At 42.9% G+C, this 12,645-nt stretch overlaps 1 protein-coding gene across 1 annotated transcript in view; it reads right to left on the reverse strand.

The window, feature by feature from the left end:
• The window catches only part of DNAH7 (dynein axonemal heavy chain 7), a 2,019,015-nt gene that overhangs the window by 31,856 nt on the left and 1,974,514 nt on the right, over positions 1-12,645 (reverse strand). Inside the window, exon 63 of the mRNA XM_078680414.1 lies at positions 1,387-1,490. Within this exon, the coding sequence (XP_078536540.1) occupies positions 1,387-1,490 (104 nt within the window). The remainder of the gene's footprint in view (positions 1-1,386; positions 1,491-12,645) is intronic.

Consider the following 12,645-nt stretch of genomic DNA (forward strand, 5'->3'; position numbering starts at 1 on the left):
CCTAAAACAAGGAGGAAGGGGGGAGATTAACTTCAGGATTACCTATTATATTAAAGCATTGTTTATATAAAAAAATGTATAGAAAAACAAACCAGACCCCCACCTCAGTGCAGGTAGCGTATCACATATAACATTTTAATACAGACTCAAGATCAGACAAGACATTAAGGCCCTCATTACGATGTTGGTCGGAAAGGCTCCAAACGGCATTTGGATTTTCCTAACCTGTGTTGAGACCTATGTTTCCGACCGAATCAGAAACATTTCTGACTGACCGCTTACAATAGAAAGGTAACAGTTTTGTCTGTCTGACTCTGTTCCAACCGGCATTCGGAGACTCCGAGGCAGTCAGAGCTGATCCTACATATCTATGGACCGTGTTGCCGACCAACGTATTAGGACAACCTTTTCAAATTGGTTTGCCTGACACGAAATCGCTGTCGGAAACTGGCTTTGGGGCCCCTAGCAGGCCCCCTTCACCCGGATGCTTCTGGTAGGGGTCCGTGAGGGATCCCTCTTTACACCCAGTGTGGCAGGAATCATGGGGTGCCTGCTACAGGGTGCAACGATTTCTGCAATCAACCCATTTTTCAATGGGCAACTGTGTTGTCGGTCATAACAATTGCTCCCATTTAAGTCCATGGGAGTCCAACCGAGCGATGTTCAGAAAGTTCGTATTCGGAAGGTCGGACTCCCCGAACTCTAGTCGGCCAGAAACAATTCCCACAAGGAGTCGGTCGGATTGCTTCCCGACCAACATCATAATGAGGCCCTAAGATGTATGACATGCCTAAACAGTGTTCCCCAAAGAACAGTCCAGGGGGGAGCACAGATTTGTTGTTTTTTCCGGTGTGGCCTTTTTGAAGCTGGAGTCAATGTTTTTGTCCAGTTTAACACTTTTCCAGGGCCATCATCAGGACAAAATATGGCTTGTCCACAAAATATTAAGCAAACTATGCTTGCTCCGGTGCACAATAGAAAACATGAAAATATCACATTTAGGTGGCAGTCATCAACATCAGCATATATATAGGCATACAATACCGCCCAAGGAGGCTAGTGCAGAGAAGAATGCAAAAAATCATTGATTTTCAATGCCTCGTCAGAGGTAGTAAGCGCTATATAAAATACAATTATTTAGAAGCACCAATGATCTTCATATTAACTCTCTACGTCAAGATACTTCTTATATACATAGGTCGAGACTGTATCAAAGGTAACAGTCAAATACATCATGCCCCCTTCATTTCAGGGTACCCAAACATTTTATAAAATTATGGGGACATTTCTGCCGACTAAAATCACCACAGTATGCACAGTTTTTTTCTACATTTTGACATTGTCCAGCTTTTAACTATGTACATTTAGAAAATTAGAAATACTGACCACAGGCACCGGATCATAAAGAATCTTAGGATATGATTCTCCTAGTTTTTTGGTTTTCCTATCCCACCGTGCACCATCTAGAAACAATCCTCGGACATAGACACCTATAATAAATAAAAAGCATTTATTTTCAATAACGGATGGGATGTCATTTGTTTTACTGAATGTTAACACTTTTTTTTGTGAAAATATTTTTATTCATTTAACAAGAATGACAAACATTTCACTTATGTGCTGATTATCCCATTACATCACATATTATTGGTGACATACATAAATTCAGTTTAAGCAAAGGTACCTTTTACAGAGTTTGTGCTCCATTCCCCGTCCTCCTCAGTTCCAACTCTACCATTGGTGACACACAAATATCTCCTTTGTACAGATTGCATTTTGACCACTTCCTGTCCCATTTCCTCGGGCACCCCCTAGCAATAAATACTTCCTTCTTGGCTATCATACATTTATCCATTTCCCTATTCCATACTGTTACTGTGAAGCCCAACGTCACCAGTTGCTGTTCCATTTCAGTGAGATCTGTCGCCTCCGAGATGTTGAGCAGGCCCAACCTCGGAGTCAGGGTAATCTCTTTTCCTAGGGCGGAGTGCATGTGTGTTGTAATCCGACCCCATCGGCTTTGTATCTCTGGGCAGTCCCATACCATGTGATAGAAAGTGGCAGTTTGCCCACAGCCCTTGAAGCAATGATCATCAGTTTTGGTCCCTATCCTTGCCAGAGTGATTCCGGTCATATATGATCGATGAAAAACACGAAGTTGAACAAGGCGGTGCCTAAGTGTGATGGCAGCCTCCCTGGAAGACATTAGTGCCTGCCTCCAGTCTTCATCCTCAATAACACCCAAATCACCCTCCCATTTCTCCTTTAGTTGTCCAAACGAGTCTGGTAAATTATTACTAAGCTTCCTGTAGGTGAGGGAGATCGCTCTGTTGTGCAGTTGTCCATCTAACAGATGATCCTCTAGCGGAGAGGACTCTGGTGTGTCGCCACAGCTAGGGAAAGCCGCTATCAAAGCATGTCTTATTTGCAGGTAGCAGAAGATTTCGGTTGACGCTAAGTTGTAAATCTTCTGCAGCTCTTCAAAGCGAAGTATCTTACCCTTCTTGATCAGATCTCCTACCGTTGAAATACCAATCATGTCCCATTTGTCGAATCCCAAATGCTGACAGAGCATACCCAGCCTCTCTGAATACCACAACGGCGTCATTCTGGTAAGTCTGCCCGTCCAACCCAATCTGGAGTTAGTTAGTCCCCATATCAGCAGTGTGTGTTTTGCGGGCCCTATGATCTACGTTCTTCGGGAGACAGCATATAGCGCCCCGAGGTCGCCAGCTCTTCCCATCTGATATCTATCTAGAGCACACGCCGGGTCATCCGGCGGGGCATACCTCCATCTATTTACAATTGCCACTTGCGAGGCCCAATAATATAGTCGTATGTCGGGCAATGCGATACCTCCATCGTACCACCCCTTCATTAATTTTGGTAGCGCTATCCTTCAGGCCTTACCATCCCATAACAGCGTGCGCACTTCACCCTCTACTGCTATAAAGTAGGCATCTGGGACTTTGTGTGGGCAATTTTGTAAAATATATAGAAACCGTGGCAAAGCAAGCATTTTAAAAAGGGCAGCACGGCCAATCAATGACAATGGGAGGGATCTCCAGTGTTGGACATCTGCTCACAGTCTCGTCAACACTGGCGCTAGGTTGTGATTATAAAAAAGGGTCGGATCAGGCGTTACAAAGATGCCCAAATATCGGAAGCTGTCCTCCACAACTTGCAAAGCACAATCTTTCGGAAGACGTGGGACATTTCCATGCAGGATATACAATACTGATTTACTCCAATTGATAGCATAAACTGAGTATTTTCCAAAATTGGTAAAAATATCAAGGACCACGAGTATAGATCTATAGGGTTTTGTCAGATTGAGTACTATATCGTCTGCGTATAGTGATATTCTATCTTCATAATAGTGCGACCACCGCAGGCCCCTGGTCATGAGGTCTCTCCGTACCCATGCCGCCAGAGGTTCCAACATCATAGCAAATAACATTGGCGACAGAGGGCATCCCTGTCTGGTGCCTTTTCAGAGAGGAAATCGTCTAGATGTGTAGTTATTCACTCTAATTTGTCCTGATATATCAGTATACAGTAGTTGCACCCAGCGTCTAAATTTAGGGCCCAGTCCCATTCTTTCCAGGACCTCAAACATATAAGACCATTCAATGGAGTCAAACGCCATTGATGCGTCAAGGGAAAGTATGACTGCATCTTTCTCTAGGTAGCCCTTCCGAGCCAGCACATTGTTAAGACGATGAATATTGAGGGCCGTATTTCGTCCTGGCATGAAACCCGATTGATCTGGGTGCACCAGAGAGGATATCACCGCACCCAGTCTCGTAGCAAGTACCTTCGCCAGTATCTACGCTTCTACATTAATTAAAGAAATCGGTCCATAGGAACGGCAATCCTCTACTGATTTATCCGCTTTGTGTATAATGACAATACTAGCCCCAGATCCAGGGGTAAAATACCTTTTTCCCAACTTTCTTGGTACATGCCCCTCAAATGTGGGACCACGTGACCTTAAGGAATTTTATCAGAGTGCCATTTGGCCCCATTGCGTTACCTGATTTTATTTGGCCTATAGCCTTCCGGATTTCTTCATCAGTGAGGTCTGCCTCTAATAAATCTCTGTCCTTATCTGATAGAGCCGGCACATCACTTTCAGCCGAAAGTTGCTGTGACTCCTCCGCCGTGTATACAGCAGATGGTGTGTACAACCCCTCAAAATAATCAGCAAATATCTCTGCTATTTCATCCGGGCAGGATACAGTCCCTCCGGCAGGTGTCTGTAATCTAGGCCCCCATCTAGAGCTTTGCTCCTTCCTCCCCAACCAGGCCAGCATCTTCCCCGCCCTGTCTCCCAACTCGTACAGTCTATGATGGGTAGCCGTTTGTTTAGCTAACATGTGTTCGCGGGCCTTTAGTTTATATTCCTCCCTTTTAAGTATTAGGTCTTGCAGTATCTCATCTGAGGGCTGGATCGCATATTCCGCCTCAAGTTGTTTCAGTGCGTCCTCTAGCTGTGTCAATATTTCTCGTCTTTTTGATATGTATTTGTTTTCGACGAGAGGACGTATCCCTTCATGACTACCTTATACGCCTTCCAGATCGTCTGGGCTGAGGCAACTGATCCCACATATTCTTCGAAAAAATAACCAGTCTGCACACCGAGTTCCTCCGTGATATCTGGAATCTTAAGCAGCCATGGATTAATAACTATGGTTTGACTTGGCTGTCGAACACCATGAGTGAAATCTATTCCCACTGGGGAGTGAACGGAGAGGCCCCGAGGATACGTCTTAGGCCGCCTAAAGTTGCCTACCGAGGCCGCATAGGTCAGGAAATAGTCGATCCGGGAGAGACTGCCATGCACACCGGAGAGGTAAGTAAAGTCTATAGGGGCACCTTGCAATTCACGCCCTACATTTAAGAGCCCTAACGCCTTTGTAAAATCTGTCAAAAGTTCATTTGACCTCATCCCTTGTCTCCTGGGGTGTCTGTCCATCAGGTCATTCATCGTCATGTTATAGTCTCCTCCCATTATTAGGGTCCCATCAGGAAGGTCAGTTAACACCTTGCCCGAATCCGCCAGTGCATCCTTACCTAACGCGGGTGGCAAATAGACCGAGATTATATTTATGGCTCTCCCCTCCCATTGGGCCTCAACCACTGCAATTCGCCCCGCATGATCCTTCCACATGTTAAAAACTATCAAAGGGACATTTCTCTTAACTAAAACACATGTACCCCTTGAGCCAGAAGTGTAGTCAGCATGTACCAGGAGTTTATATCCCCATCTGTTTAGAGCTTTACTTTTATTGTCAATTAGATGAGTTTCATGTAGGAGAACTAGGTCAGGAGATTGTCGCTGTAAATATTGCTGAACGATTCCTCTCTTTATTTTGTCTCCCAGTCCATTAACATTCCAGGTGAGAACAGAGAGCACAGATTCACGGTCAGCCATTGTCAAACATTGAAATGAGTATCATAGCAAAGGTCGAGGACCCAGGCAGCCTTCGTATACACTGCCTACAAACAGTGGGATCAGCACTTATTATCAGCTTGTCATTTAAAAAAAACATAAGAGAACTAAACCAACACATCTCAGAACACATACAATGAAATCTGCATTGTGGATCTGGGGCAAAGAAAAACTCACGATGAACATTAATTTGACTGTCAACACTATCCCCCTCCACCTTCTTGATAAGTTCTTCACCTCCCATACCTCCCCCCACCCTGCTCCCCTGCCTGTGGATTTAGAACTACCCACTCCCAAACTTGGCAGAGTGCCTCTCACCCCCCGAACATGCTAGAAATGCTGAGGGAACTACTCCCCCCACCCACGGATATGTTGTAATTTCCTCAATAACAGCCGTCATTGCAGTATTTAAGATTAAACAGCTTCATATCATATCTGTATCAGCAAGAAACCTTTCATATCACATACCCGAGTATAGCAAGAAACAGAATACAGTTACGAATCAACGGATCACCGCCCTCTTCCCCTCCAAAATCCCGCTACTTGTGCATTTGTGCAATGGTCAGTCCTGCAGCAGGACACGGATCTGGATTATTCCTGATCGTCCAGTCTACTTGATTCAATTGTGACCTCCGTGGCTACTACCACCTGTCGGGCACCGTTCTTCATTCCAGGTCTGTCAGGACGATTTCTTTTCCGGCTCTCCAAGGTACTCCAACCTTCCATCCAGTCCCAGACTGCATCCGGTGAGTCAAAGAACCAGGATTTACCATCCGATTCTACTCTCAATTTCGCCAGGAAGAACATGCCATATTTCACCCCCCTGTTTCTCAGCTCCTGCTTCACCTCTTGAAAACTCCTCCTTTGCGCTTGTACCTTAGCCGTGAAGTCAGGAAAGAAAGTTACTTCGTAGTTATCCATTTTCAGCGGGGGCCGGATCTAGATGTTTGTAGTATTATGTCTCTGTTGCAATAGTTAAAGACTCTAGCTATCAGTGGCCTTGGGGGTGCGCTGAGTTTAGGTCGTCCTCCCGGCACTCTATGGGCCCTTTCAATAGAGAAATAACTAGACAATGTTTTGGGCTTCAGGTGTTTTGTAATGAGGTCCTCTACGAACAGGTCGGCGGTCGGCCCTTTTGTCCGTTCCGGAACACCTAGGATTCTAATGTTGTTGCGGCGGGCCCTCCCTTCATAGTCATCCAGCTGCTGCGACATCCTGTCCTGTTTCTTTTGCAGCTCTTGCACCTGACTCTGTAGTTCCGAGGTGTCCTCCTGCAGGGCATTCGTTACGACCTTCAATTCTCTCACCTTCTCATCCATCTTCCTGAAGTCGGTTCGAAGCAGCGAAACCTCCACTGTGACTGAGTCCACCGAGGTTCGCATTCCACCTATAGCCGCCATAACGCCATGAAGGGTCGGTTCTGGTCCAGGTGTCGGTGGTACTCCTGACCCGTCTTTGTCTGATATCAGCGAATCACCCTTTTCCCCCCCTTTCGTCCAAGCGAATTTCGCCAGTTGTCTCTGGGCATTGGCTTTCGCCCCTCTGCCTCCTGCCGCCATTTTGAGGGAAACGTCAGTGCTCCCCTGGGTCGAGGAAGATGCCAAACCACATTGTTCCCTCCTGCCCAAGTTTGTAAATCCACCCCTTCGTGGACCGGCCAGCTCTCGCTTACTTTCTGTGTTAGTACAGATACACCTGCCCTATGTCGTCCTATATTTGGAAATCGCAACCGCACCGGCTATCAAGTTAGAGCCTGGTCAAAGTAGAGCCCAATACGGTCACTCCAAGAGGTTCTTCTTTCTCTATTTGTCAGGGAGATAGCATCAGAGGATTAGCCAACCATGTAGCACAGCGTCTCCAGTTGACACCATGAGCTATACAGTACGCCCCAGGGGGCCACCGTGACCGTCAGACTTGGTCAGGACAGGGAAGGGCTACCCACTTCTTTATTGGTTCCAATGAGTAGAGGAAAGGTGAAGTCGTGGCCAGGGCGGCAGGACAGGTAGGTCCAACATGGGCTCAATTTTGTAGTAAAAAGTCACACAATTGAGAGTCAGGCAGGGCACCATGGAACCACCAGCTCGGGCCAGTTTGTAGACCCACAAGATCTCAACTCAGACCCCCCGGACTCCGAAAGTCATGTCTTTGAGTTGGTTAAGTGGCTCCCGATCGTCAGGAAGGGAGGACGGGGTAGGGGGGTGTAGAACGACCGCCCCTTGTCCCCACAGCACTGACAGTTACTTATTCAGCTTCAAAGAGTTATACAGGCCTCCCCCTGATCTCCAGAATATCTTCCTGAGGCCCAAAAGCTGGGGCCTCAATTACTGCCTCCACCGACTGCCATGATATGTCCAAATATATAATTTATTACAGCCTCACCGTCTCCACCGCCGAGTTTCACAGCCCTCCTGAATCTCCCACTTGGCTGTAAAGAGATAGTGTGGGCTTCACTTTAATATCCAGGGTGTTGCTCAATTCCCCCAGTTGTAGTCTCTTCCTAGTTCAAGCTGCCTTCGAAAAGATATTGCTGCATTTCCTCACTTCCACTGCAGCTGATGGTAGGGCCAGCACCCCACTGATACATGTATTCAAAGCGGTGGCAGACCCGTGGCGCTGTATTTGTCTCGCCTGGGCCGCCGCACTTTCACCGTCCGCCCTGCCGGGTAATTAATTGGACGGCGGTCAGGCCTCAAAGCCGGGGCCTCAATTTGGCACTGTCCCTGGTGCCGCGGCTCCTCCCGCGTGGCACAGCAGGGACGTGGGCTCTGCAACGCTCCGGAGACCACCGCTCTCCTCTCCGGTTCACATCCAGCTCCCGCCTCCAATCTGCACTCGGTCCCCGTAGGGAGGGGCAGATGGGGGGGGCACTGTCCTGCCCGAACGATCTCTCAGTAGCGGCTCTAAACGCGAGCCGACACCGCCATCTTTGATTCCTTCATCTCCAGGGACCGGTGCGGAGCCAGGAGTCTTTTGGAGGGTGCAGGGCATATAATTCGCCCACCGCTTTAGAAGGGGGAGCACCAGAAATATTTCCCCACGATGTCTGTCTGCCAACTCGGGTCCTTGCGGCTGTAGGGCAGCGATATCGACGTGGATGGGCGAGAGCTTTCTTAGGCAGCAGCCATCTCTCTCGGCTGCTGGTTACGTCCCCAATGTTAACACTCTTAACGAAATATTCCTGAAATTAAACAGTTTCTTAAATTAAAATTTTATTGAAGAAAAATCGATCAGTTTCATGGCAAAAAAAAATCGCATATAAAAAAAGAATTACAAAGATACAAAGTATATATTGTTTTTTAACATAATAAAATAATAGAGTATATAGTTTCACAAATGTATGAGTCCCATTATTCCTAATCACATAACACAATTCCAGACAAGATTATCAGCCTTGCATAATCAATGACCAAGCCACCAGCACTGATATAAAAATCAGCTCCCATGTACCTATTGCAAAGTTTATCACTTCTGACCTAAACCAAATAATGGTGTTTTTGAAGGTAAATCCAGTTTCATACCCCAAATCTGATATTTTCCCAAATTGGGGCATAACCACACCATGATTCTAGATCCTCATACTGTTGATCAGGCAGAGTGAACATTTATCAGAAATATTTGAATTAAATGATTTTGTGGAGAATAGTACAAATGCAACATGCTGTTATAATGCACCTACTGCAAGTTAATCCCCTACATACATATATGTACTTCCCATTAGGTCTCTACCTGTCTATAAAATTTGGGGCCTTATTTGTGAAAAAGTAGCGCAGCGCAGCAAGTCACCTTACTGCGTTGTGTCACTGGGAAAGGGCAGGAATGCGCTGTATTTAAGGCAATACAGCATATTCCTGTCCTTTCCCCTGCGCTGGTGCACAATATGCTGCCTACCACCAATACAGGCTCCCTTGCACCATGGGCGCATGCAGGATTGTTTTTGTGCAGGAAGGCACAACATCCTGCACATAAACAATCTTGAGAGGATTTTTCCTCTTAGGATAAATAAATAAATTTCTCCTGGCTACGCCTTTCTTGGGGAGGCGTATATTTTTGGCGCATTCCCAGGTTTAGCTGTACTTTTAAATCTGGAAATGCATCAAAATCCATTATGCTGCTTGGAAACACCCAAACAACACTAATGGAAACGCCTCGTGATTTGCGCTGCGTTTTAGTACTCAAGATGTATGAAGCCACGGAAGGTGGCCTTTCATGGCTTCATAAATCTACTTTTTCAATTGCGTCGCTCTTGCTCCACATTAGGTAGGGTGCAACAGCTACGCAAAGGTGCTCATAAATATGCCCCTTAGTGTAATTTCTATCTCTTTTGACCATTTGTGTAACAGTTGTTAGAAGCTCCATTGTATAATTCAATAACTACCAATCCCATTGATTCATCAAGTGGGGCTGTTTTCACGTCAATAGATTTTAGTTACAGTGGTGTGGATACTATAAATGATTACAGATTTACAGTGTTATTCCAATATAACAACTTTACATAGAAACGATTTATAGAATCCTCTCTAATAATTTCCGCGTTGTCAATGTGATTTACAGAGATTAGCAATAGGGGTATTCCTTGTACATATTTGGCTGTGAAAACCAGACAAAAGATATTGACAGCCATTAAACAGATGGATTCAGAGAAGTCATTTGACCTCGTCAACTAAGAGTTTTTGTAATGCAATCCTAACAAGAATGAATTTTCATTTCCTGTTGACCAAGTTATTGGCTTCTTTTTATTAAGGGAGTAAGTGTACAAAATAGTAACGCAATTGCCTATGCAGGTCTATCTGCAGCCCCATATATATTGCTCTGTGTTAGAGCATTTTGCTATTTATATACTCTCATTTAACCTCTCAATTTCTCCTAATCAAGATTAGGGCAAGCATTAATCTTTTTAGGTCTGGCCTAGAAACAGCTTTAGCGGTCTCACCAGACTTCTATTTTCAGACAAATCTATGAATACAAAATGCATAAGTGTATATATGCGTAGAGGGGCTTTTGGTCAGTGGTCTTCTCCAATGGTCTGTACGATATTCAGACTAAATATTGAAATTTTAATAGCCACCTACATAAATATTGAGTTGCAAATATTGTGATACAGAAATATCATTAGCAAGAATATCGTTGACAAAAATATCGATTTTAAGGTAAGTAATATTGATGTTTTTTAATATGGCGTGTACATTTTTTGTCATTTTAAAATTGAATGTAATCATGTTTATCATTTTTGGTACCATAGCGGGTTGTGGGGTTTATAGGGATACAGAGTGGGAAGTAAATTAATTAGAATGTATAAATAATTAATTTTAATTAATAATAATTATTTAATTGATAATTATTTCTGTTAATTGTATAATTTCTTTTTTAAAGTTAAGTTTTAGGTGTGGGTTGTGGGTTTTTATAGGAATATGGGATGGGAAGTAGATTAATTATAAATATTCAATAATCCTATTTTAAATATTATTAATTATTTAATTGATAATTATTTATGTTTATTCTGTAACTACATTTTTTTAAAGTTAAGTTTGAGGTGTGGGTTGTGTGTTTTGTAGGGGCATAGGGTGGGAAGGAAATAATTTATAAGTAAATAATTTATTTTAAATTATTAATGATTTAATTGATAATTATTTATGTTAATTTTGTAATATTTCTTTGAAGTTACATTTTATGTGCTGGTTGTGGGTTTTGTTGGTGTTTAGGGCGAGAAGTAAATGAATTATAAATAATTAAAACATATTTATTATAATCAATTATTAAACTGATAAGCATGTATATTGTGTAATATGGAGAAGTGTGGCTCACTGGTTAGAGGAGGCAGACCTGGAAGCAGAGGTCAACCCGGGACCAGGGTTCAATTCCCGGCTCGGCGGGGTCTTGAGTCCTAAAATGTCCATGGACTCGACAATTCTCGCTCCGGTGCCTACTCGATTCACGGGTTCACACTCTGCGACTCTGGGTAATAGCTTGCTTAATCTCCACAACGGCCCCTCGCGGCGGGATGCCTGGCTTTCACCTTGCAGATACCCTGCCGGGGTTATCTCACAGGGGAATACCAGGACGGGTTCCCTAAGCAAGCGCTTAGAAACCGCTTGGTGATTTGCGCTATATAAATTCCTGTACATTTACATTTACATTTACATTTCTTTTATTTTGGGGTGTTGGGGTTTTTGTATGGGTAAAGGGTGTGTAGGAAAATGATCATGATAATTCATGTCAATTTATAATAAATATTGAATTGATAACTAATTATGCAAATTGTGTAATTATGATACTGTTTAAGTTATAGATTAAGTGTGACTTGTATTTGTAGGGGTAAAGTGTGGGCAGTTAATTAAATATAATTAATTTATTATTAGTTAATTATTATTGTTTACTTGATAGTTATGTAAATTATGTAATTTAAAAAAAATATTAGGTGTGGGTTTTTAGTTTTGATTGGATAAATGCTGAGAATGTAATTAAATATAAATATTTTACGATGTATTTATTATTAATATTGTAATTGAAAATTATGTAAAATGTGTAAATATAATATAAAGAACAATTTTTGATGTGTGGTGTGTAGTAGTTTGTAGAGGTATAGAACAAATGTATTCAAGTAATAAACTTAAAAATAGATAATTGTCTCTGATTTATGTTATTTATTATTGTATGTGTTAATTGTTTCCTCCTTTTTAATTGTAAATACTATTATGTATTTGTTGATGTTATCTTGAGAATTTAGTTTGGTATTTAAATTATAATAATATTTGTATACATTTATGACATGTATTAAATATTATAATAATGTGTAATTTGTTTATTTTTAAATAATATATATAGATTTGTTTATTTAAATATTGATATTTATTGTATCTAGTATAGTTTTGCTAATATTTTATTTTCTTGAATTAGTCTGTTTCTAATGTTGCATAAAGTGCAGTGGGAGCAGTATATGTATTCCTTTGCAATCCAACACTTTCACTATGGTGGCACTGACTGGAGTGGGAATAGTAAAGATTACCCCTCAGCAATCCTACACTTTCTTTACTGTTGTACTAACTGGTGTGGGAATAGTGCATTTTACCCCTCAGCAATCCAACACTTTCCCTACTTTTTGTAATGTTTGGAGTAGGAATAGTACATTTTACCCCTTCACAATCCAACACTTTCCCTACTGTTGTATTGACTGGAGTGGGAACACTACATTT

Source organism: Lissotriton helveticus, chromosome 3_1, assembly GCF_964261635.1.
Source record: "Lissotriton helveticus chromosome 3_1, aLisHel1.1, whole genome shotgun sequence".
NCBI lineage: Eukaryota > Metazoa > Chordata > Amphibia > Caudata > Salamandridae > Lissotriton > Lissotriton helveticus.